This window comes from Hippocampus bargibanti, linkage group LG09 (genome assembly GCF_051943395.1).
Source record: "Hippocampus bargibanti isolate YZ-2025 linkage group LG09, ASM5194339v1, whole genome shotgun sequence".
NCBI classification, from domain to species: domain Eukaryota; kingdom Metazoa; phylum Chordata; class Actinopteri; order Syngnathiformes; family Syngnathidae; genus Hippocampus; species Hippocampus bargibanti.
The window spans coordinates 3,296,960-3,324,528 of NC_142742.1; the positions used below are offsets into that span (position 1 = coordinate 3,296,960).

Sequence of the window (27,569 nt, forward strand, 5' to 3'; positions counted from 1 at the left end):
GTGAGTCCGTACGTGACGTCACTAAAGGAACGCCCCTGACCGAAAAAAAAGAAGCATTGTAGCGGTCCTTCCATCACGTCAATGTATTTTGCTGTACTTGTTTGGTCTGAAAACCTCATGTTGCACCCAAAAAGCCGCCAGAAGAGGGCGTCCAAGCTCCATATAAGGAATTTATCAGCCTGTGGAAACAGAGGTGGCCACAGGAGATCGCCATGTTGTGCCTCTTTTTCGGTGAGACGTTTCCCCTCAATGTTGCCTCAAAATGGAGGCCACAGAATAAATTCTTTAATCGATTGCAAAAATGTATGCTTTCCTCTTCAGAACTATTTGAATCATATTCATAACTGGATGAGTAACAAGAAAGCATATTATCCAAATCTGAAGCCATTGTTTTGATTCTCCAGCAAGGCAAGACGTCTTGGGGTGACACCACGAACAAGGGGGCGGGACCTTCTGAAAATGGCCACTTCCGGTTTCAATTTTTTGCAGTTTCAGCACACTTGAAGTCATTTTTATTGGTGTTTTGCATTTGACTAAAAATATCAGCCTGTGTGTTTTGGGTATTTTAGCTGCTATAAAACGTTTTTCTGATATCAGTTAGGAAATTTAAAAAAATGGTGTCGGTTGTCCTTTAACTCATTCACTGCCAGACGATATGCAAAAAATGTGTCCACTGCAGTGCCAGGGTTTTTGTCATTTTCACTCAAATTCCAGGACCCACAGAAGATTGAGTTTTAGGATGACATAAACATTCAATACGGTGTTCAAAACCTTATATTAGCCGTGAGAGTGGCTGCCTTTCCAGCAGCTCCTATATTTTGTTTTTCTACTTCTTTCTTTCCTTTCCTCTTCCTTTCATAACATTGCTGCTGTGAAACGTCATTTTCTCCACTGCGAGATGAATAAAAGTACATCCTATCCAATCTATCCAATGGACAGAGGTTTGCTCTGATTGGTCCCTGCTCTAAGAATGGGGGAGCAGTGGACTACTCCTTGAAGGTAATCTGATTACTTCTTTTGTTCTGTCTGATTTGACTGTTTGTGTGGTTACTTGTGGATATTCTTAGGGATGCATTCCAGAGATCCAATTAATTATACTCAAACGAAAAAAAAGTTTGAGGGGGGAAAAAATGCACAATATGCCCCCTTAAAATTTCAAAAGTGGTCAATTTGACTAGCAAAAAAAATTAATAAAATGCAGCCAAATAAATCCCACATGGATGTGTGACACTTCATTGGCTCTGCAGTGCATTACCCCGCCATCCCCCCCCAAAAAAGTACCTGCATCCGATCCAAAATGCTTTTTAAGCTATCAAGCTAAATAAACAAAGCATTTTAATGTCGCTTTTATTTATTTATAAGTATTTAAAAAAATCCCCCCTTGCCCAACACAGCGCTGCGTGTCTCGCGTGGAGATTTTCTGTGTTTATGTCACACGATAGCCGACGTTTAAACAACAATCAGTTAAAAATGTCCGCCATGGCCGAGGCCTCCGCTAAGATGGGTTAGCATCTTTATCGTCACGGTTGCATAGAGGAACACTTGAACATAAGTCCGGGGGTTACATCTAAAAACGGGTCACCGTTGATGGCTACTTAGCTAGCTATCTATTAGCTGTCTAAGTAGCTAGCGAGCTATCAGAATCAGAAAACCTTTATTCGTCCCACAATGGGGAAATTTGAAAAGGGGTGGGGTAGTTATCTATTAGCTAGCGATGTTAAAATCGATACCAATCTTCATTCTTCTGTCATTTTGTTCAGTACAAAAGGTATGAAATGTGTTTGGAACATAAATATATTTGATAGAAAGATAAGATACTCGCTAAATGTTACAATCACTAAAATGTCGACATAAAGCGATGAAATCCAACAGGTGTCAATTGTTGAATTTTACAATTTCCACGAACCTGATACTGATTAAGGCGTGGCTTCGAATCAAAATCGCCACCGCCCATTGGTCGAACGGAACGTCAATCACCCCCGGCTCGGTAATGAAAACTCGTGGGCGAGTCGAGAGGAAAGAAGAGAGTCAATCTGTGGACACAAGCGAGCACTCGTTTCAATCAACAACTGTTGGCGGCAACGGTCGTCCCACGCGTGTCACTATTATGTGACTGCTGACACGAGGAATAAGAAGACGAAGAACATATCTGAAACACCGCTGCTGCCATGTTGTCTTGGCGCATTGCAGCGACCTGTTGCTGTCACCTCATGGTGTCCTTGCTGATCCTGTGCTACCTGCCTCACGTCAACGCCGGCCACAACAAGCCAGCAAGCAGGGTGAGTATACAGTATATACTATGTGTATTTTATGTATTTACAAAGTGTGTATGGGGGGGTAAGGTCCGCGCTGAAGAAGTGCAGTCTACATGTATGTCCGTAGATGAAGTGATGATACTACAAATTTGTTTGCATTATTGTGATGATGTGATTTTTTAAACTTGTAGACTTATACTTTTGGCAGACTTAATTGGTAGAATTTTATGTCATAGTGAACAAAAGCGATTGCAAGTGACGACGTTAACAACACTATTAGACATCGATAAACCGTCTGATTAAAAAAAGTCTTCATTTGTAATAAATTTAACTTATAAATCCAATTTTTTATCTATAATAAATGTGATTTGGTTTATTGTCATCAATTTAATAAATTAGTTAAGAATTACAAATGACAATTGTTGCGTGAATTGATCGTGACCAGTGTTGTGACGTTAAATGCTCCCATCTAGCGGTTGGGGTCCGCAGCGCATCCATTAAAAAAAAAATCAGTGGTCCCCAACCTTTTTTTGCTCCACGGACCGGTTTAATGTCAGACAATATTTTCACGGATCGGCGGATAAATACAACAAAATAAAATGATACGACAGGCATGGAAACTGTTTTTTTTTCTTTCTTTTAAATAGAATAACAAACGTGAATCCATTGTGTATTTTTATATAACTTTATTATCAGAGTCCTGGTAACATGGCGCCAACAACAACATATGCAACAAGCGTTTTGACATGCGTCAAGAGTAAGTCATAGACGTATGTAATCTGGTAATTTTTCATTTTTCAAAATAAAACATGGTTCGGACTCGGATAATAAATAAAATGGAAATTATGTAAATTATTTATTCTTTCTGTGCGGTTCGGTACCAAATGGGCCGCGAGTTTGAGACCCCTGCTGTAAAGTGACCTTGAGCGTTTTGAAAGACTCTTATAAATAAAATGTATTATTATTATTATTATTATTATGATTTTCTAGGCAAGCGACAAGCATAGTTTAGTTACATGACCATCTCATCCCCAAAAATACCCAAGGCTGCCTTCTGCTGGCCATAGTTAATCTGTTTTTATTATTATTTAATTTAATAATAATAATAATGCATATAAGCGTATATTCATGCGTAAACAAAAGTTGACCAAGACTCTTCTCTCTTCGAAAAAAAAGTACTCAATGTCATTTGATAACAGCGGCCATTAAAATGAATGCAAATGTCACAATAGCATTTTTTGGTCAGCTGTCATATTTTTGTCACATACTGAATCAATTTCACAACCTAAAAATTCGATTCACTCGACCCCCCCCACCCCCCTGCACTTGTGTAACTCTATCCGCCGGCCTTCAAACGCAACAATAATGCCGATGTCGTTGCGTTTGGTGGCCAATCTGGAGACAGGGGGGAAAAACTGTGTCAGGGTACACGAAAGGCACTTGAAGGCAACATTTGTTTTGTTCCCAAATAAAAGTGAAAGGCAATACGCTTCTTCTGTGATGCAATCTGTGCCCGGAATTTCCCCCCTCGAATGGGATAACGGGAAGTTTTAAGACGGGGTGAAACGCTACGTTGCTACTCAAGCTGCCGAGCATTATTTTTGCGGCGGGGGTGGGAGGGTCAAGGGGTGTAGTAAATGAGGTACGCCTTGAGAGAAAGTTTGGCCCTGTTGTCGGAATTTTGACAGGGAGGATCACAATAATAATAATAATAATAATACAGTGAGACCTCAATTTACGAACTTAATTGGTTCCCAGACAGTGTGTAAAGTGAAAAGTGTGTATCTCAAAAAAAATCCCATAGGAAACGATTAAAATGGGAATAATCCGTTTCCAGGTTTCCATAAAATATAGTTTTCAACTAAATAAGCCTTAAAACTACACACAACATACCTTATTCTATGTATAATAAATGTGCAATTGTATTGTAATGAAAGAAATACACTGCATTGTATCATAAAGTCACTTTATTTATATTTATGGGGTTGGAGGTCGAAGGTCAAAGGGAATTGCTGTTTGGAAAGAGAGGCGCATTACATGAGGACTGTAATTAAAGAAATAAACCATGCTGTAAAATAAAGTTTTATTTACCTTTTTGATGGTCGTTGATGGCTTATGGAAGGAGAGTCACCTTCCATAAGGACTGTTGGTAACTTAACCTCTGGTGCTGTTCGGTCGTGTGCTTCCGCCGAAGATCACTCCGCCGGCCATGGTGGGTGCGTATTATGAAAATAGTGCTTATTATAAGGTTTAATTTTCATAAATTTGCCGTTTGTAAGACAAAAAGTTTGTAAGTTGAGGTCTCACTGTAATACATGTAATTTCTAAGCGCCTTTCAAAACTCGCAAGGTCACTTTACAGTCACAGGATCAGTTTTTCTGTGGGTGAGCAGTGGCAACCACATGCGCCAGTATTCACTCAACCCGGAATCATGCAAATAGAAAATTCTGGGAACCAATTCGCAAGCTGGCTGGCTGTAAGCTGTTTAGCTGTTGGCTATCTATTAGCTATTTATTAGCTATCCATTTGCTAGCTGGCTAGCTATTAGCTATCTAGCTGGCTAGCTGTTGGCCAGCTGGCTGTTTATTAGCTATCCATTAGCTAGGTGGCTGGCTATTAGCTGTTGGCTATCTGGCTATTTATTTGCTATCCATTAGCTAGCTAGCCAGCTATTAGCTGTTTAGCTGACTGGCTATTTGTGATTGTATATTATTTATGATAGTACCTATGCTTGTCTGTGACTGTAAAGTGTCACTGAGAGCTTTGAAAGGCACTTAAAATGTAATGTATTATTATTATTAAAGCAGTACCTCCACCTAGGTTCACTTTTATTTTATTTTTTATTTTTTTTTGGGGGGGGGGGAGTGAGACGGTTTTTTTTTACGTACTATTGGCAGATGTTCTGGACGCCGAGTCCATCGGTGACCAATCACACGAGTTCAGCTTGGGTAAATGCCTTTTCATGCTCAATTGTCTGCCGTTCTAATCAGGATAATGAAAACCAGATCTGACATTTGCCTTTTCCTGATGCTAGAAGCTTCGGCGGGTTCATTTCAGGAGTGTGGTGCTCATTGTTGCCTCTTGAATATTTTCTGGTACATTTATATCATCACTTTAACTCATTCACTGCCAGACAATGTGCAAAAAAAAATGTGTCCACCCCAGTGCCAGGTTTTTTGTCATTGTCACTTGAATTCCAGAACCCACAGAATATTAAGTTTTAGGATGACATAAACCTTCAATACTGCGTTAGAAACCTGAGACGCTCTTCTTTTATCAGGAAAAAAAATGAGTTAATTCCTAAGTTATATGGGTCTGGAGTTATGTGAGCTGGAAATGAGGGCAGATGTCCAAAATAAAATACAATGCAATACATACATATTGGTTCATATAGCGCTTTAACAACAGCTGAAGCAGGAACAAAGCGATAACATGGAAAAACGGGAAATGCTGCACCCTTGTGGAAAAGGAAAAGGACTAAAAGCTAGCTAGCTATTTGCTTTTAATGAGCTAGCTATATGGCTGGCTTGCTGGCTATCTATCTATCTAGCTAGCTTTCTAGCTGGCTGGCGGGCTATCTCTGGCCATCTAGCTAGCGATCTAGCTGGCTACCTAGCGAGCTATCCATTTGCCATCTATAAACTAGCTATCTATTAGTTATCGATTAGCTAGCTAGCTTTTTATTTATTTGAGTTATTCCGGGTAGAGTGAACGCTGGCGCGTGTGGCTGCCGCTGCTCACCCACAGAAAAACTGATCCAGTGACTATAAAGTGACCTTGAGAGTTTTGAAAGGCGCTTACAATTTTTTTTTATTAAAATAATACATTTTTACTTTAGATCAAATTAGTCTTTTTTTATCGTTTTTTTTTATCCATGCGTAGGTACAAAAAGGGCTGCGTCCATTAAGGCGCTGAGTCAGTGGTGATGGCGTTGGTTCAGTCGGTTGACTTTCTGGCTCGAAAGTAAACTGTCAACCGGTAAAACGCTTTTCCACCTTCTCTCAAAGCGTCTTAATGTCTGCTGACTCACCGACTGATGACGCAGGACCGACGGAGACTGCACTAAATACGCCGCTTGACTGTATTTTGACAACTACAGTGAGACCTCAACTTACAAACACCTTATCTTACAAACTTTTCGTCTTACAAACGTCAAATTTATGAAAAACCTTATAAGCACTATTTTCATAATACACACCCACCACCACCACGGCCGGCGGAGTGATCTTCGGCGGAAGCACGCGACCGAACAGCACCAGAGGTTAAGTTACCAACAGTCCTTATGGAAGGTGACTCTCCTTCCATAAGCCATTAACGACCATCAAAAAGGTCAATAAAACTTTATTTTACAGCACAATTTATTACTTTAATTATAGTCCTCATGTAATGCGCCTCTCCTTCCAAACAGCAATTCCATCAAGCCATAAATGATGTAAATAAAGTGACTTTATGATACAATGCAGTTGCAGACAACATAGGCCAGCCAATCATTGTGGAGCTTTTATCTGACACTTTACTGGTGATGCTTTGCTGAATTCACTGACAAAATTAGCGAATTGTCAAATAATGGAGATTTTATGAAATTGGGATCAAGGCAGACTTTTTTTCTGATACTATCTGGTTGTTTTTTTGACAATTTTTAAAGTTTTAATTTTGTAATTGTTTATTTAAAAACAAATGTTCATTTTTGAATTTTTTTTTTTTAATGTATTGAATTTTTAATGTTTACTTTTAAAATTTAATATGTACAAGTTGTGCATTTTTTTTATTTTTAATTGCAATGTTTTAATATTTTTTTCTTTTTTCTTAATGATTGATTAGAATTTTTAATGTTTCATTTTTTTCAAATATTAATTTCATTTGTTTTAATGTATTTTTTTTTTTTTTTTAACATTTTAAAATTAATTTCTTAATGTTCTAATTATTTTTACATTTTTGTAATCTTTTGAATTGATTAGTAATATTTCATTTTGTACTTATTTAATTAGTTTTTTAGTTAGTTTTTAGTTTTTGTAAATGTTATGAATTTTATTGTTTTTATTTTTTTAATGCTCAAATGTTTTAACTGTTTATTTTTATTTTTTTACTTTAATGATTTTTTTTAGTTAGTTGGGGGCTTTGCATAATGTGACCATGGCAAGAAATATGCTGTAAAAATGTGGAATATAAAAATTCTTCATCCTTGGGGTATTTTGATGATAGCCAATCACAGATGTACGTCCATTCGTTATCACTCTTGTTCATTTCTATGTTTTTAGTGGCTAATTGGCGACAGAGACAATCACTGCGGCGGCACCTGCACACGACCGCAAGGCAAGGCAGTGTGCGGATCGGATGGTCGTAGCTATGAGAACGGATGCGAGCTACAGAGGGCGCGCTGCAAAGATAAGACGCTGACTTTGGCGCACCGCGGCCGCTGTCGAGGTGATTTTTTAACAATAGAATAGCACGCAGAGTTTTTTTTTTTTTTCAACATTTTTTGTTATTTTTTTTAGGATTTGGAGGTGTGCTGTGTTATTTCTACAATATAAATTTTGATTCAAAAAAAGTGAAAGCAATAACTCGCTGCTAAATCATAAATAAGAAAAAGTGGCGTTTTAATGGCCTCCTGTCCACCGGGCGGCAGTCATGAGCTAATGGCCACGTTTTGGCTTTCAGGAAGAAACTGGGCCAAAGTCGAGCAGTCAGCGGTGGTGCTTCCTCCTACGCTGCCATCTCTGAGTAGGGACGCCGTGCAAACAGGTAAGCGCTGAAGGGTATTTTAAACACAAATCATAAAGTATTTCTAGGTCAAACTGGTGAATGGATATATATTATTCAATTTCTTGCGTTTAAAAACTAAACAATAAAAAGTCAATGCACAAATAAAGTAAAAAGCTAAAAAAAAAAAATGAAAAAAACATTTTTTTAACATAGGGATTGCAATAGTGGAAACATAGTTAAAAATAAACAATTCATTGAGAAATATACAATTTAATACAAAAACTGCTGTTAATTTAAAAAAAAAATAAAAATTGGACCAAATCTGAAAAAAATATATAGTTGCAAAAAAAAAAAAAACTTGACAATATGAAATTAGAAATTGTCAATGAATCTAAGATGCTTTTTTTTTTTTAATTTGGAGAAAATAATGTGTTATTTTTATATATTAACCATATTTAATTTAAATGTTTAAATTAAATGAATGTCAATTATGGAGAAATAAAAAACCTTTCCAAGCCTCGAAAAATAAGCATAATGGATTTACATACTAAATTGTCTGTTATTTTTTTTTATATATATAAAAAGCCTTCAATGCTATACATGTTTGTTTGAATAATAATGTATTATTCTTATTTTTTTATTTTTAATTTTTTTTTGTTTATTATTATTTTTATTTATTATTGATTAATTATTTTATTATTATTTTTATTTCACTGTATTTTATTTGATAAGAGCCTTTCAAAACTCTCAAGGACACTTTACAGTAACAGGATTTTTTTTTTCTGTGGGTGAGCAGCGGCAGCCACACACCCCAGCGTTCACTCAACCCGGAAGTAACAAAGTAAAAAAAAAAAAATGAATAAATAACAATTTTACTTATTCCAAACAAAAAAAATGGCAGAATTGAAACAATACACCTTGGTTAAAAATCAAGAAGACAATGTTAAACTTTCTTTCCATAGACACGACTTGTGTGTGTGTTTTTATTTATTTATTTATATATGTCTGTGTAAGCTCTCAGTCGTACAGGAGTGGTCCATCGATGAGAAGGTTTCTTCAGCCGTCATCTGTACAAAAGTGAAGGTTTCGGACGTTTCGCCTCCTATCCAAGAGGCTTCGTCAGCGAACTAAAGTCTGACTGGTCGTATCGGCCCCATTTATATATCCCTAATGTCCAGACCTGGTGGCGCCGGACACAGCTATGATAGGTCCCTACTCTCAGATTGGGGGGGGGGGGGGCGCGGGACCCCCCCTGTGGCCCCACTGATTGTTCCTACATTCCTGACTAACGATTGGCCTATTACCCCCACTCCCCCCGGTATCACCTCATCAGCATAACGACCCTCATCAGCATTGCGAAAGTTGCCTAACCTGTTTTGCCTGCCTTTATTTATATATATATATATAATATATATATATATATATATATATATATATATATATATATATATATATATATATATATATATATATATATATATATATATATATATATATATATATAGTCTCGTTATATATATATATATATATATAGTCTCGTTATATCGATATTCTCGGGAGTCCGAAAAATATCGATATAACCGGACTATCGATATATCCAATCCTGCGGCATGTAAATTTTCACCTTGCGTTCATAGAAATAGTATCGTAATAAGCAGTACTATCGATATAACCAATATCGATATAACGAGACTTTAGTGTGTGTGTGTGTATTTACTTTCCATCCGAATCAAAGTCCTCCTTTCAACTCAGGCAACAGACGTCGTTAGCTTGGGCAAAGAGCAAAAAAAAAAAAAAAAACAACAACAACAAAGTGGAGCGATCGAGAAGATGTCTTTGATTTTCCGCCTTTTAGCCTCCATGTAATTTTTCGCAGACCTCCCATCATTCACTGGCAGATTGATCAGTGTGGAGTAAAAAGGTCGGAACTTGGCATCTGCTTACCCATCTGTCCCGCTAACCCCACCCACCCCACCCCCACCTTGACCTTTAGGAAAAACAGCACCTCGCACCAGATCCATTTTTTTTTGGGGGGGGGGGGTCAAACTGCATAAGACGCAGTTTTGTTCCGTTAAAATCTCCGGGCAAAAGGATCAGACGTTCTCGGCTCTGCTTTGTTTCATCTTTTGATTAATTTCGGCGTCTCGCGGTCTGAACTCATCTCGGTTGCCTGGACTTTTAAACATAATATAACCAAATAGAGAGTGGAAACAATCAGAAAAGCTGATTGTTTTGGGTTTTTGCTTTGGTTTGATCAATAACGGCTGTTTTCTCAGTTTGCTCATGTGATGTTTGCAAGCTGAACCGTGATTGGTCGTTATCCCTGAGCAACTGTGATGTCATGTTAAGTTGACACACAATAGATGTGAATTGATAAAAATAGATATAAATAAATTTGTCAATTGATAAATGCATAAACACAATTAAATAAGTAAATAAGTTAATAATACATTTCATATATAAGCGCCATTCAAAACTCAAGGACCCTTTACAGTCAGAGTATTTTTTTCTGCGGGTGAGCAGTGGCTGCCAAATGCGGCAGCCAAACGAGCTAGCGTTCACTCAACCCGGAAGTAACAAAGTAAAAAAAAAAATAATAATAATAATAACAAATAATATGACAACACAAAATTGATAAACAAATAAAAAAATAAATGTAAATAAATGAAAGCTGAGCCACGATTGGTCGTTAGCCCAAGCAACTGTGATGTCATGTTAAGTCGGCACAAATAGATATACATAAATAAATAAAAAAAATAAAACAATTAAATAAATATAAGTACATAAATAAATAAAAATTCGTATACATAAATTGATAAACTAATACATAAATGAATAAATGAAAGCTGAGCCATGATTGGTTAAGAGAAACTGGGATGTCATGTTAATATGACACAAAATAAATACATACAGGTATAAATAAATTGGTGAATGTGCTAATTGTTAGATAAATAGATAAAGAAATACATAAATAAACAACAAAAAGAAAACTTAAATGGCTGCCCACGTAGGACCATTAAAAACATAAATTTGAAGGAGAATACGTTCTATCGACTAAAGGAGCCGCTGAGAGCATACTTTGTTTTATTTTGAAAGGCGCTTATAAATGAAATTATTATTTTACCGAAAATTCTTAACCAGACTTCCCCTTTCAACAACCAAACGTGTGCCATGTTAAGTTAAAGAACTAAATGTCTGAATTCATCTTCTGTTTGTCTTGGTAAGTCTCATTGTCCCATAACTGGAGAGCTATACACTGGCTAGCTCTCCTTACGAAATTAATTGGTTCCAAAAGAATTTTTTAACTCCAATTTTGTCCGGGCAAGTACCACAGGTCACTTAAAATCCCATTTGATTCCAGATGAGGGTCAGTCTAAATGTCGCGCGGAAAGGAGCCAGGCTTTGGGGCAAGCCCGAAGACCACAAGAATCCATGTTTGTCCCCGAATGCAACGAGGACGGATCGTTTGCTCAGGTCTGCCATGACGACGACGACGACGTCCGAACGAAAGGGTCATTTCCCCGAAGTATCGTAACCGTGGCTTTGTGTTGTTTCGCAGGTGCAGTGTCACACTCTGACAGGCTACTGCTGGTGCGTCACCGCCGACGGAAAGCCGGTGAGCGGCTCCTCGGTCCACAATAGGACTCCGGTGTGTTCAGGTACGGCCGAAAACGTCGGAAGGCTCATTTGTGTGGTCCGGTTGGTTTTTCAAAACTTCTAAAAAAAAAAAAAACACACACACAGATCAATAATATCACATAGCACACAGGCATATATTCTTTATCCTCTCTAAAAATGACTCGAATAAGCAGCACAAATTGAATTGTTGATGTGGTGATGAGTAGAAAATTCGCATGTGGGCAAAACTGGGCTACATTTTGCAACCTATTTCCGTAACGAAGCGCTAAAGGCTTATGCTAACTACTGTTACAAAATGGCTTTTTTTTGTATGCGCAATCTGCTTTCGGCTGGCTGCAAAAATCACTTTGCGTATATTTTGCGGAGGATCGTAAAAAAGTCGTACAGAAAAAAAAAAGCTTCGCTATCCTCTTGAAGAAAATGGGAGAATATTGTCACATGTAAGAATAATAATAATACATTTCATTTATCAGCGCCTTTCAAAACTCTCAAGGTCACTTTTCAGTCACAGGATAAGGTTTTCTGTGGGTGAGCAGAGGCAGCCGCACAGGCCAGCGTTCACGCAACCCGGAAGTAACTCTGATAGAAAGCTAGCTAGCTAACAGATAGCTAGCTCGGCCTTAACTCAATCCGGAAGTAACTCAGATATAAAGCTAGCTGGCTATTAGATAGCTAAGTAACTTGGATAGAAAGCTAGCTAGCTAATAGATAGCTGACAGCTAGCTAGGCCTTCACTCAACCCGGAAGTAACTCAGAGAGAGATGGATAGAAAGCTAGCTAGCTAATAGATAGCTAACAAATAGCTAGATATGCCTTCACTCAACCCGGAAGTAACTCAGATAGAAGCTAGCTAACTAATAGATTTGATGTTTTAAGACTTGCGCTGAATATTCAGGAAGTCTTGTTTTTGAGTTGATGACGATGCCTGACATTGACGTCACAGAGGGAACGCCCCTGACCGAGAAAGCGACACACAAGGCATTTTTGGGTACTTTGTCTGGTCTGAAAACTTCCTGTTGATGGCGAAATTAGAAGGAAAACTCATAAATAACGCCATGGTGAATCGTTGTGTGTTGCACCAAGACTACTATTTGATACTAGTTGACACAAATTCCCAGCAGCCCATTTCCAATGGAGCTTGGGCGCCATCTTGTGCTTTTTCTGGGACGCTACATCGGAGTCCAGACGCCTAAAATTGACACGGAAGGACTTCTTTAGTCAATTGCAAACATTTATGCTTTCCTCTTCAGATCTATTTGAATCATATTCATAAGTGGATGTGTAACAAGAAAGCGTCTTCTCCAAATCTGAAGCCATTGTTTTGATTCTCGAGCAAGGCAAGATGTCCTGGCGTGACGTCACGAACAAGGGGGCGGGACCTTCTGAAACTTTCTGAGGTCATTTTGAAGTAGTTTTGGGACACTTTAACTCATTTTTATTGGTGCTTTTCATTTGACTAAAAATATCAGCCTGCTTGTTTTGGGTATTTTAGATGCTATAAAACGTTTTTCTCATGTCAGTTAGGAAACCAAAAAAATTGTCGGTTGTCCTTTAAAACAACACAAAATAGGTCAAAGTTCAATTGGGGTGGTTTCTGATAAATCCCGTGTAAGGCAGTGCGATACCGCGGAAACACAAATTTTACCGGCAAGCGTTCACGTTTTCCTCCAACCAGCGAATGCTATTCACCGACACATACTAGACCTGATGTGACAGGCATCAATCATGTGCCCCGTATACATTCGCAGGAAACTTCCATGAATTTTTGGGAACACACGGCGGGACGAGCGCATTGACAGGTAGTACATCTTACGTTCCACAAATCGCGACGGCTCGTCATTTTTATTTTTATTTTTTTCTACTACTTTTTACTCTTTGCATCCGCGAAGCATGTCGCCGCCTGCATGACCTCGACTGCAAACTGTCGACTTGATTTTTAACATGTCGCCATTTTGAGTTTTTTTTTTCCCCCCATTTGACAACATGGCGATCGGAACTTGGGTTGTAATGCGCTTGCAAATAGCACACTTGGATACATACTGAACTACTTCCAGTTTATTATATTCCAGATGTTCCGTAAAATGACATTTTAAATATGTATTGAATGAAATGTAACATGCTTTGATCTATTGATTAAAAAAAAAAAAAAATAATGTGGTAGATTTTGGGGCTGTTCAAAGTCAGTCAGCTTTATTGTCTAATATGCTAATATGCATGACATACAGCACAGAAAATTACTGTCCTCTATCTAGGACCCAGTGTGAAAGGCACTTATAATGACGTAAACATAATAAACACGAAAACGCCAATTTGCCGGGAGAGAGGAGCCACTGCGCGTTCACGCGCCGCCATCTTGGGGAAAATAATAATAATAATAATAATAATAATAATAATTAATAATAAGATGACAACACAAAGACACAGACTCATTCATTCTTCAGGACTTGCTGTACCCTCTTTGTGATGACATGAAGCAATTCTAGATGAAAGAGGAGAGTCATTAGTCTCACACAATAAAATGTTTCTAAATGTCTATAAGATGTCACGAGATGGTTGTGAAAACATGACTTTGGTTGATCTGAAGCACCTCAACTTAGTTCAACGTAATTGCATGTTTACCAGATGACAAAAGATTGCGTCTAAGCTATATCGCTAGTTCCAGAATTGGACGCATGTCTATACACAAACACACCTCAAAAGACGCAACAAGCTAAGTTTGGATAAACTTTCTAACACCGTTTGAAAACATCTACATTTTCGCTCCGCAGGGTCCGTGACCGACAGACCTCCTGGGATGGCAAACACCGGGCGAAAAGGTGAGCTGCGCTTGACATTTTTTATTTTTCTTTAGTTATCTTCAGATGTAGTCAAATGACCAAAAGAAAGTGATAGGCTCTGGTTTGAGATGCAGTGTGTTAACGTCGAAACAACACCAGAATTGATCTCAGGACCTTATATTTTTCTTTCTAGTTTGTGTAAATCCAATATCGGTTGTCTGTGCTTTGTTTTTAACTCAATTGCTTCCTAAAGGAATGTTCCAGATGCTCCAAAGCAACATGTGGGTGAGTATTTTCCAAGGGGGGGAGAGCAATCAAGGTTACGTAAGACGCGCCTTGTCAGATTCATTTTATGACTTTAATTTTTAAAGCTAAAATTCCAAAGAATCCCTCAACTTCTGCCCAAAATGTATGCTACAAATAAAAGCCATGTTTTTTTTAAGTTACAACTGTTTCATTTTGTTTCTTGCTATCTTATTTAGCTAGCTGTTTTATCTTGCTAGCTATATAATAATAATAATACATTTGATTTCTAAGCGCCTTTCATAACATAGCTAGCGATCTTATCTAGCTGGCTAACTATTTCTCCAGCTGAGTTGGCTAGCTATCTTATCCAGCTAACTATCTTATCTAGCTAACTAGCTTTTTTCCAGCTACGTTCGCTAGCTATCTTTGTAAAGCCACACCCCTACCACTTACCTGGTAAAAAAAAAAAAAAAATATAAACTGAAAAAAAGGTGTGCTACAAATAAAAGCCACAGTTACAACTGTTTTTTTATTTATTTTTATTTATTTTGTATATCTGGCTATCTATCTTATCTAGCTAGTTATCGTATTTAGCTATCTTATCTAGCTAGTAAGCTATTTCTCCAACGACGCTTGCTATCTATCTTATCTAGCTAGTTATCGTATTTAGCTATCTTATCTAGCTAGTAAGCTATTTCTCCAACGACGCTTGCTAGCTATCTTATCTAGCTAGGCATCTTATCGAGCTACCTGGCTATTTCTACAGCTAAACTCGCTAACTATTGTTGTGAAGCCACAATCCTACCACTTGGCTGATTAAAAAAAAAAGACCAAAAAAAAAAAAAAAAATGTTTGCCACAAATAAAAGCCTTGTTTTTTAAGTTGCAACTGTTTTTTTGTCTATCTAGCTAGCTATCTAGCTAGTTATCGTATTTTGCTATGCATCATATCTAGCTAGCAAGCAATTTCTCCAGCGAAGCTCGCTATCTATCTTATCTAGCTAGCAAGCTTTTTCTCCAGCTGAGTTAGCTAGCTTTCTTATCTAGCTAGCTTTCTTATCTAGCTCGCGATCTTATCTAGCTAACTAGCTATTTCCCCAACTAAGTATGGTATCTTTGTGAAGCCACACCACTACCACTTGGCTGGTAAAAAAAGACCAAAATATAAAACAAAGTTTGCTACAAATAAAAGCCTTTTTTTTTTTTAAAGTTACAGCAGTTTTGTTTTTTTAATTTTGTCTATCTGGGTAGCTATCTTATCTAGGTAGCTGTATTTAGCTATTTCTTATCTATCTAGCAAGCTGTTTCGCCCGCGAAGCTCACGAGCTATCTTATCTAGCTGGCTAACTATTTCTCCAGCTAATGTAGCTTGCTAGCTATCATTTTGAAGCCATACTCCTACCACTTGGCTAGTATATATAGTAAGTAAATATAAAAAAAAAGAAAACAAAAGTTTGCTACGAATAAAAGCCATGTTTTTGCTGTTGTTTTTTTATTTTGTCTATCTAGCTAGTGATCTTATTTAGCTAGCTAGCATTCTTATCTGGCTAGCTATTGTATTTAGCTAGCTATCTTAGCTAGCTAGCTATTTCTCCAGATAAGCTTGCTAGCTAGATATCTTTTTGGAGCCCCACACCTACCACTTGCCTGGTAATAAAAGATTAGAATATTAAAAAAAGAAAATGAAGTCACAGCCAAACAAAAAACCAAGTAAGAATTAAGTTTACTGGAAATGATGATGGCGTTTAGTAGTTTTTTTTTTTAGTTCAAAGTTATATTTTTTTTATTTGGAGAAGCATTTTATTGACGGGCTGGGGCGGGGGGTACAGAATTGAGAAAAAGACATAATGTCAACATGATTTGACCAGACCACGATGACACTTTTTATTATTACCCACTTTTATTAAGAGTGGGTGGTCTTTACTAATATGTGGGTGTGTGTGGGTTGAGGGGGGGGCAGCCGTGGGGTTCTTATGTGTGTGTGAGTCTTCTTGGTCTTATCAGAAAAAAAAAGTTGTGTTAATGTATGGCTGTTTGATGTCAGTGTGAGAACTATTTCATTCCGCGAGTGAATGTGAAGGACATTTCCAACAAGCGGGTGGTTGTGCTTTGTTCTCTTCTTCTGCGGGTGTGCTTTTGTGTATGCGCTTGACCGTTTTTTTTGTGTCCACCTTGGCCTTGATGGGGGGGGGGGGGCCTTGTGCAAATCCCAACCATTCAACACTTGTGGAGAGTAGATTGTATTAACCTCAATAATGGTAGTCTCTTTCCGTTTCTTTCTCACCCTCAATCCAGACGACGGCTCCAAACCTACGGCCACCGTGGAGACCCTCGTCCCAGCCGAAGGCTACGGTAAGGGTCCTCAAGTTTTTTTTTTATTTTATTTTATGTTATGTAATTATTGAATCGCTTAACTGCCACAGACAACGGAAACAAAAAGAAAATAGTTTGAAGCTCATATTCAGGAAATTAAAGCCAAACTTTTAACGCCCCATCAGCAGCGAGCCAAAAATGGTCATCTGATCGCTTGTGGATTGTGTCGTCACTTTGTTAAAGGACAACCGACACCATTTTTTTGTCTCCTAACTGATATCAGGAAAAACGTTTTATAGCATCTAAAATACGCAAATCACGCAGGCTGATATTTTTAGTCAAATGCAAAGCACTAATAAAAATGACTTATTGTCCCAAAATTGCCACAAAATGCGCTCAGAAATGGCGAGATTCAGCAAGTCCCGCCCCCTTGTTCGTGATGTCACTATTGGCCACACACTGCCTTGCTCCAGAATCAAAACAATGGCTTCAGAGAATTCAGATTCAGAGAAGATGCTTTCTTGTTACTCATCCAATTATGAATATGATTCAAATAGTTCTGAAGAGGAAAGCATACATGTTTGCAATCGATTAAAGAAGTCCTTCCGTATCAATTCGAGCCGTCTGGACTCCAATGTAGCGTCCCAGAAAATGCACAAGATGGCGCACAAGCTCCGTTGGAAATGGGCTGATTTGTCCGCTGGGAATTTGTGTCAACTAGTATCAAATAGTAGTCTTGGTGCAACACACAACGATTATTTGTCTTCCTTCTAATTTCGCCATCAACAGTGTTTTCAGATGAAAAAAAGTACCCGAAATGCATTGTGTGTCACTTTCTCGGTCAGGGGCTGTTCCCTCCGTGACGTCACTGAGTGCATCGTCATTAATTCGAAAACAAGACTTCCTGAATATTCAGCACGAGTCTTAAAACGTAAAATATAGCAATATGCGGTGGAATCTTTGTAAAATGCGCTCAGTAGAAGTCATTTGAAGTGATTTTTTACAAAAAATAATGGAAGCAATTTGTCCAGAGGTATCGGTTGTCCTTTAACGTAAATTAAAAACGACCTTAACCTCACAGTGCAGAGATCGTGGATTTGATCCCAGCTCTGGCCTACTTCTGTGGAGTTAACATATTCTCCCCGTGCCTGCGTGGGTTTTCTCCGGGTGTTCCGTTTTCCTCCCACATACTAAAAGCAGCCACCTGTCGCCTAAAATAATAATTGCCGTCGCTAACATGATATCGGTCTGTCGCTACAGAGGTAACCGCCCCCACCCTATGGATCAAGCAGTTGGTTTACAAGGAGAACAAGCAGAACAGCTCCACATCCAGGAAGCAAGGTGAGATTAACTCATTCACTGCCAGATGATGTGCAAAAATGTCCAGGGTTTTTGTCATTTTCACTCAAATTGCAGGACCCACAGAATATTGAGTTTTAGGACCACATAATACTAGCTTTCTATCTGAGTTACTTCCGGGTTGAGTGACCGCTGGCGCATGTGGCTGCCACTGCTCACCCGCAGAAAAAAAACGATCCTGTGACCTTGAGTTTTAAAAGGCGCTTATAAATGAAATGTTGTTATTATAATTTATTAACATTCAATGCAGCGTAAGAAACCTTAGACTCTCTTCTTTCATCAGAAAAAAATAGTTAATTCCTAAATTATAAATAAATGGAGTTATCTGAGCTTGAAATGAGGGCAGCTGTCCAAAATACAATGCATTACATACAAATAATAATAATTACTATTATCATACATTTAATTTCTAAGCACCTTTCAAAACTCTCAAGGTCACTTTACAGTCACAGGATGTTTTTCTGTGGGTGAGCAGCGGCAGCCACACGTGCCAACCCAGAAGTAACTCAAATAGATAGAAAGCTAGCTAAGATTGCTGACTGACTTTTTTTTTTTAGAACAGGCTACTAATGTTGGTTTCTGTAGCACTTTAACAGATGAAGCTAGAACAAAGCGCTAACATGGACAAATGCCCCCTTGTGGAAGGGGAAAAACATTGCCAGAGGCCATGGTCAACGCTTTACCGGCACCAGAACAATACGGGAATGGCGCTCTACGTCATATTTTTAATTCCCGAATTCATTTATGAATGGCAGTGAATGAGTTAAAAAAAAATCCCGACGCACTAACTCGCATTTTGGCAAGTGCCCATCTTTTAAAGTTGCTATTCTTTTCCAGTTCATTCTGACATGTCCGCTATGTCATCCATCTTTGTTTATTCCCGTAAAACCCTGGCATGTAATTGTTCCTGCAAACAACCCGGTTTCATTTTTACACGCAAACGCCAACGCGCATCTTGACCAGCACGCAACGTTTCATCTCATTTTCACTGCTCATTTTTTTTTTTTTTTTTGAGAGAGAATTTTTGCCGTGATTATGAAACAGCTGAAAACCATTGGGGAGGCGCGGCGGGCGGGAGGGAGTTGAACTCCGGCGAGGAAACTTTGAGGATGAAAGGGGGAGGGGGGGTATCGGACATAGGAGGAGGAAAAAGTTCGGACTGAGTGAGGATACCGAACGCCGTTGAAAAAAATTCACTTGGAAGAGTGGAATGCATCAAATAGAGCCAGTCTGTTCTCAGCACGTCATCTTTTTGTCCGTTTTATAACCAAACAGCCAAAATTGGTGTCGGTCGAGCTGTTGCTATTTCTGTCGTGGGAAGAAAAGTAACACCAGTCGTGCAATAAAATAAGAAAAATACATCGGCGCAACGCGAGATTACGTTACACGGCGTCTTTTTCCAGTCGCATCCCTGAAAATAATTTTCTGAGGGGAATGCTCTCTTCTTTCATCAAAAAAAAAAAAGAGTTAATTCCTAAATGATATTGGTCTGGAGTTATCGGCGCTTGAAATGAGGGCAGATATACAAAATAAAATGCAGACATATTGATTTATATAGCGCTGAAGATGTAGCTAAGCGCTAACATGGACAAAAGGCAAATGTTGCCCCTTGTGGAAGAATAAAAAAAAACATTGCCGGAGGTCTGACCAGCGCTTTAGCAGCACTCAAACAAGGAAAAAAAAACAAAACCTGACAAAATTCGGGAATGGCGCTTTACGTCATACTTACCAATTCCCGAATACATTTGTGAATGAGTTGAAAAAAAATATTCCGGTGTTGTGATGCCGGATAAATATTGATTATGTGTCATTGCAGCTTGTCATAAAACCTGATCAAACTAATTTTGGATGCCGCTTTTATTTTTCGACTTTGAGTCAATTTTTTTTTTTTTTTTTTTGTGTGTGTGTGTGTGTGTGTGTGTGTGTGTGTGTGTGTGTGTGTGTGTGTGTGTGTGTGTGTGTGTGTGTGTGTGTGTGTGTGTGTGTGTGTGTGTGTGTGTGTGTGTGTGTGTGTGTGTGTGTGTGTGTGTGTGTGTGTGTGTCAATATATATGTATAGTATGTGTGTGTGTGTGTGTGTGTCAATATATATGTATAGTATGTGTGTGTGTGTCAATATATATGTATAGTATGTGTGTGTGTGTCAATATATATGTATAGTATGTGTGTGTGTGTCAATATATATGTATAGTATGTGTGTATGTGTGTCAATATATATGTATAGGCTGTGTGTATGTGTGTCAATATATATGTATAGCTGTGTGTATGTGTGTCAATATATATGTATAGCTGTGTGTATGTGTAAGTATATATGTGTATATATGTATGTATATATATGTGTGTGTATATATGTGTGTATATATATATGTGTGTGTATATATGTGTGTATATATATATGTGTGTGTATGTGTGTCTCAGTTCAGCACGTGATCCAGACTACTTTTCAAACTTGCATTGAGTTTGTCTGTCGTACTTCTAGAGAAAGTTCCTTCTTGCGACCACGAGCGACAGAGCGCTCTGGACGAGGCCCGGCAGAACCCCCGTGACTCCATCTTCATCCCCGACTGCGAGGCCGGCGGCCTGTACAAAGCTGTCCAGTGCCACCAGTCCACCGGCTACTGCTGGTGCGTGCTGGTTGACACCGGACGACCCATTCCGGGGACTTCCACCAGGTAATAAACACTTGTTACGTCACGCCGCCTCGGCCTTTCACTCTCCCACTCCGTTCCTGTCTTGTGATTCGCATCCCAACAGATACCAGACGCCAGAATGTGACAGCGGCGCACGTTCTCGCAGCGCCGACGCCGAAGATCTGTTCCAGGGCCGAGACCTGACAGGTCTCATTAAAACCACGTTCACGGCGTATTTCGTATCAGACGATGTGGATATGTATTGAATTTTATTTTATATACCGTGATACCTCGGCTTTAGCTTACGAACTTTTCGCTTTACGAACATTAAATTCACGAGAATATAATCTTGGCATATAAACTAGTTTTCGGCGGACGAACCAAACCACACAGCGCCACAGTGGCTGGCGGACTAGTTTTCCACCCCCACTTTCTTTGAGTGCAGATGTGGTTTGTTATCGAGTGGAGTACTTTTGCTATTATAGGACCAAAAAAAAAGACCCCACCACAGGCTAGTGTTAAGCCTAAAACATTAAAGAAAATTACGATCGAGCAGAAGGAGATCACGGTGGCTGGCGGACTAGTTTTCGTCACCCCATGGTTTGTTATCGAGTGGAGTACTTTTGCTATTATGGGACCGAAAAAGACACGTTAGTGGTAAGCCGAAGAGGACAAAAAAGAAACATGCGGTCAAGCAGAAGACGATCGAAAAATATAAGCGAGGTGTGCGTTTGTGTGACTTAGCTGTCCCAGTACCATTACGCTAAATCTACCATTGCATTGACAACTACCATCACAAAGGTAAATAAAACAACTCTATTATACAGTACAGTTTATTTCTTTCATTACAGTAAAATAGCACATTTATTATGCATAAAATAAGGTATATTTTGTGTAGTTTTAAGGCTTATTTAGTCAAAAGGTATGTTTTATGGGGACCTGGGAACGGATTATTCTCATTTTTAATGGTTTATTATGGGAAATAACTGTTTGGCAGATGAACTTTTTGCCTTACACACACTTTCTGGGGACCAAATAAGTTTGTAAGCTGAGGTATCACTGTATTTCAAAATAAGGAAATACACTGAATTTGAGTACATTAATTTAAAAACAAAATATTGAACAATGCTAATATTGCTGTTTTTTTTTTTTGTTTTTTTTTACAGGTTGCCCCGAGGCGAAAAAAGTTGAATTCATTACGAGCCTTTTAGACGCCCTAACCACAGATATGGTTCAAGCCATAAACTCAGCGGCCCCCTCTAATGGCGGGAGGTAGGTAACATGGGAATCCATATTGTTTTCTGTGAAGTACTGCCAGACATGATTTCCGGTACGTAGCGCTTTTTATAGAGAGCGTTCACAAAGTGCTTCACGGGTGTTATCGTATCGTCAAAGGTACAAAATATAACATTTCGAAATACGTTTGTTTTTTTTTGTGGATTGCGGCAGCGTTCACTCAACCCGGAAGTCACTCAAATAGATAGAAAGTGAGCCAGCTAGCTGGATATATACATAGATAGCCAGCCAGCTAGATAGCTAATAATAATAATACATTTGATTTATAAGCAAAATAAAAACCTGAAAGTCTGAATAGAATGTTATCTATTAGCGGTCTAGCTGGTTATCTATTAGCGGTCTAGCTGGCTGGCTAGCTATGTAGCTAACTATCTATTAGCTAGCTAGCTTTCTATCTGAGTTACTTCCGGGTTGAGTGAACTCTGGCGCGTGTAGCTGCCGCTGCTCACCCACAGAAGAACTGATCCTGTGACTGTGAAGCGACCTTGAGAATTTTGAAAGGCGCTTAGAAATTAAATGTTTTATTTTTTATATTTTAATTTTTTTAAATTTTTCAAATCTTTAAATTTTCTGCTTTTTTACTTTTTTACTTTTTAATGTCTTAATTTTGTAATTTTTTTAATTTTGTAATTTTTAATTTTTTTAATTTTTTAATTTTTTATTTGTAATTTTTAAATTGTATTTATCTATTTATTTTTATTTTTTTTAATTTTATTATTTTATTTATTTTTTTATGATTTTTTATATATATATTTTTTTGTAATTTTTTTGTTTTTGTTTTTGTAAACTGCAGTATTTGATACAGTGGATCACTGTTGACTCGTTTGCAGCATTTGGTGGGCATTACAAGTAGCGTTCTTGAGTGATTTTGGTGCTATTTAGCATGTGGTGTTCCACAAGGCTCAATTCCGGGGCTTCTGCTGTTCTCAGTCTACATGCTCCCTTTGGCTTCCATCTTAAGAAAATATATTTCCATGCTGAAGACTGTCAGAAATCATTTAGTGTTTGGTCCCAGTCGCCCTTTGCCCGTCCTGTGGACTTGTTCACCCCTGAATTGAGATGTTACACCCACGGTTCTGTTTATTGAAAACAAATAGGGTACATTAGATACTGAAATATGTCACGTTAAAAGGGACGAAGACAATGCATATTTCACAGCTGATGTCCCCTTTGTTCATAATCCTTTTGTTTTCGAACACGATTGCCTTCTTACTGCTTTTTCCTCGAAATGCGAAGAGTTTTGAGTGATTGAAACCAATGGGAGCATATACACTGAGAACAGCAGAAGCCCCAGAATGGATCCCTGTGGAACACCACACGACAGTGGCTTACGTGCGTCTAGTCTCTTAGCTCATGGTTTTCATTTCACACTCCCACACATACTAGCAGAACCGATTCGAATCAGATGATTCTCAAAACAGTCACATGTTTTAATTGCAGATGACAAAATAAAAAAAATACAAATATTTTGACAATGACTCCGCCTTCCCCAGCAGGTTCGTGGAACCGGATCCCAGCCACACGTTGGAGGAACGGGTAGTGCACTGGTATTTCACCCAGCTGGATGCCAACGGCAGCCAGGACGTCGGCAAAAAGGAGCTGAAGCCCTTCAAGAGGTACCTGAAGAAGAAAGCCAAGCCTAAGAAATGCGCCCGCAAGTTCACTGACTACTGCGACCTGAATAAGGACAAGGCCATCTCGCTGTACGAGCTCAAGGGCTGCCTCGGAGTCGGCAAAGACGGTAAGAGACTAGACGCACGTAAGCCACTGTCGTGCGGTGTTCCACAGGGATCCATTCTGAGGCTTCTGCTGTTCTCAGTGTATATGCTCCCATTGGTTTCAATCTTAAAAAAATATGATATTTATATGCGGAAGACTGTCAGATTTTTTTTTTTTTTTACCCCCTCATTTCTTATTTTTGGAGGTGGTTCAACAGCCGGCAGCAACTACGGGACAAGGCAAGGGACAAAAGCGTTCAGTAAGAACGACTAATGCTTACTACTTTTACTAATATGTCTCCGCTTATAGTGATAGTTGATCTCTTTTAACCCAATTAATATGTGCATTAATCGCAATAGTCACGCCTCCATAGTTTAGACTCTCAAATTTTCCTAGCTAGCGCCTCTTTCAAGGTAGGAAAATTCTACACACACTCAAGCAGTTTTCCTTTTGAAATGCACAATTTGGGTCCTTTTATAAGTTGAAGTAGATCCCAGGTCAAACCTGCCAGTATGACCTTTTCACACAGATATTTATTTTTTACTTTATTTATTCATTTATTTATTAATATTTTGTTTGTTTATTTATTTGTGTATTTGCATTTATTTGTGTTTATATATTTGTATTTATGTATTTTTATTAATTTTTTGGTGGTTTGTTTGTTTATTTATTTGTAATTATTCATTTTGTTTACTTATTTAATTTGTTTACGTATTTAATTTATTTGTTTTATTTATGCATTTATTTCTCCATTTATGTATTTCTTTATTCATTTATTTTTTTTTGTTTATTTCTTCATTTAGCTATCCATTTTTTTATCGTTGATCAAAAAATCGACAAAAAAGCGCTAACATGGACCTTTTTCCAGAGGCCATGGTCAGCACTTTATTGGCACCCAAGCATTAAAAAAACAAAACCCGACCAAATTCGGGAATGGCGCTGTATGTCTTACAGACGCTCCTCAACTTACGAACGAGATTCGTTCGTAAGGTGAATTTGTTCGTATGTTGCTTCAGTGCTATATTTTGTATGTAATAATAATGCTAATAATAATAACACATGTTTATGTTTAAGGCTTATAAGTATCAGATTTATAAAATTAAGGCTTGTACATTAACCTGTATTGGTTTGTACTGAAAAATAAACATTTAATCAAATATATGCTCTATAAAGATATCTATATGTACAACTGGAGAAAATATACATGTTACTACAAAAATGTTCGTTGTTCATAACTTAAATGTTTGTAAGTAGGGGAGCGTCTGTATTTTCAATTCCTGAATAACAGTCCCATTTGATCATAAAGGCTAAGCTACATTAGCCAAGAATAACGATTCCACATAGCCAAAAAATCTGATTGGACCACCCCAAAAAAAAAATGTCTGTACTCGTTGGAACTGACGGTGAGAATGGATAAGTTGAAAACACATGTCCATTTTATTTATCGTCAAATAACTCTTATTTATCGTCAATAGTCAAATAAACCTTTTTTATAGGCACTAAATGGTGGAATCGGGTAGTTAACCTGCAGGGTAGGAAAACCCACGCCAAAAGCGATGGAATGTGAGTCAAGTTGTCTCTTATGCTTTTTTTGGGACCAACAAAACCATATTTAACATATTGAATGTCTAAAAAGCAGCAAATAGTTGGCAGTCATGTTTAATTTTTAGTGAAAGTGGACTTCAATGGTAGATTTACGACCCCGTCGAGAGATGCTAAATGTAGAATCCGCCAGCTACCGAGAATCCACCTGCGTTCAAAATGTCGCCGGGCGCGCCTACAAACACAAGTTTTCACATACCGACGTGCGCGCTATGTTCCGTCACACACACACACACACACAGTATAATGGTCGCCATCTGTAAGCAATCTAAGCTCATAATTTTTTTTGTTCTCCAGGCCTCTGAATGTCTGTTTTAATAATATATTCTTTAAGAGCCTACTTAATCCATCTGCTAATAGCTAATAGATAACCGGCTAGATAGCTAGCCAGCCACAAGGGACATAGATGGCAAACAAATAGCTAGCTAGCCAGATAGATACATAGCTAGCCACACAGCCATACAGCTAATAGATAGCTAGCCAGCCAGAAGGGATATAGATAGCAAATAAATAGCTATCTAGCTAGCTATACAGTTAATAGATAACCAGCTAGATAACTAGCCAGCCAGAAAGCTAGCCAGCCAGAAGGGAAATAGATAGCCATAGAGCTATTAGATAACCAGCTACATAGCTAGCCAGCCAGCCAGCCAGAAGGGAAATAGATATCAAATAGAAAGCAAATAAATAGCTATCTAGCTATATATATATATATATATATATATATAGCCATACATACATATAGCTATCAAGTAGCTAGCTAGCCAGATAATATCTAGCTAGCTATACAGCTAAGAGATAGCTAGCCAGCCAGAAGTGAAATAAATAGCAAATGGCTAGCTACATATATATCTATCTTGCTTGCTCGCTACCCAGCCACATGGCTAATAGATAGCCAGCTAGATAGCTAGCCAGCCAGTCTGAAGGGAAATAGATAGCAAATAAATAGCTAGCTTGCCAGATAGATATATATCTAGCTAGCTACACAGCTAATAGCTAGCCAGCCAGCCATCCAAATAGCATATATCCCCTCATGTCGGACCTGCGTGATGAAATCAGCGCGTGTCATCGTCGTTAATGGCCGTCTTTCCGTGCTCTGATTGCAGCAGATCTCCTGGTGTGAGAGGAGAACGTTCCCGGAACCGAGAAGAGAGCAGAGGGCACAGAAGGAAGGCATCAACACGCTCGCTTGACGGTGAAAAAAAAAAAATCTAAGACTGATCGGAGAGAAAATAACTTCCTGACTTGGTTCACACACACACACACATATATGCGCAAAACACAAGAAGTACAAAGCAGCGCCAAAATATTTGCACTATTTCCTCCCACGTTTGCGTTTTGTTTGACTTAGTTTCTCTTCGAATGATAATCTACCTAGCCGTTAGCCGTTAGCCGACCAAAGTGCACGTTGGCTCTCAATTAGGACGTCTTTTTTGATGAACCAGTTGTTTCAATTTTTTTATTCTTATTTTTAAGTCTAAGGATGGTGCTGGAATGGCATTTTGAAGTGGCGCGGGGTCAAATTTTGTGGTCTGTAAAAGACCGACGTGACTTTTTTTTATGGGCATTGAAATGTCTATCGGTGTTGAAACTGGAGTTGGGAAGATATCCACTCTATTTTTTTTTACGTGGTTGTTGAAAGAAACGCCACGAATTGCCCATTCCTCTTCGCAATTGTTGAGGGATATTTTTTTTTTTGTACATAGAAAACGGGCGCAATGAATCAGAATGAAACTGACTGCTGAAGTTCAGTTTATCAGCACCGATTTTGATATTTTTTGATTTTTTTTTTGTATAATTTTTTTGCATGGTGAAACCCCCCCCCCCCCCCCCCCATCCATCCATTATCTGCCGCTTATCCGAAATCAGGTTGCGCGGGCAGCAGCTTCAGTAGGGAAGCCCAAACTTACCTCTCCCCAGCCACTTCTTTCCTTTCCCCAGCCACTTCTTCCATCTCATTCTGGCAGATCGCGAGGCATTCCCAGGCTTAGCTGTGTGACGTAGTCTCACCAGGGTGTCCCCGGGGTCTTCTGCT

The 27,569-nt window shown here is 38.5% G+C and overlaps 1 protein-coding gene and 1 long non-coding RNA gene across 2 annotated transcripts; one reads left to right on the top strand and one right to left on the bottom strand.

Annotated features, from left to right (window-relative positions):
• Positions 1–1,987: 1,987 nt before the first annotated feature.
• smoc1 (SPARC related modular calcium binding 1) lies at positions 1,988–27,446 on the top strand. Its single transcript, XM_089005022.1, is given in 16 exon segments — positions 1,988–2,279; positions 7,514–7,679; positions 7,914–7,997; positions 11,320–11,432; positions 11,518–11,617; positions 13,346–13,396; positions 14,366–14,413; positions 16,882–16,971; positions 18,193–18,273; positions 20,770–20,962; positions 21,045–21,127; positions 22,087–22,192; positions 23,710–23,957; positions 24,141–24,174; positions 26,641–26,743; positions 26,746–27,446. Coding segments are annotated over 16 exon segments (1,644 nt in total). The 5' UTR covers positions 1,988–2,168; the 3' UTR covers positions 26,779–27,446.
• Positions 23,699–27,569, bottom strand: LOC148893340 (uncharacterized). The gene is made up of 3 exons (XR_016116063.1): positions 27,445–27,569; positions 26,577–26,648; positions 23,699–23,836 (listed from the first exon to the last, which is right to left on the bottom strand). It is a non-coding gene; the product is annotated as an uncharacterized LOC148893340 (long non-coding RNA).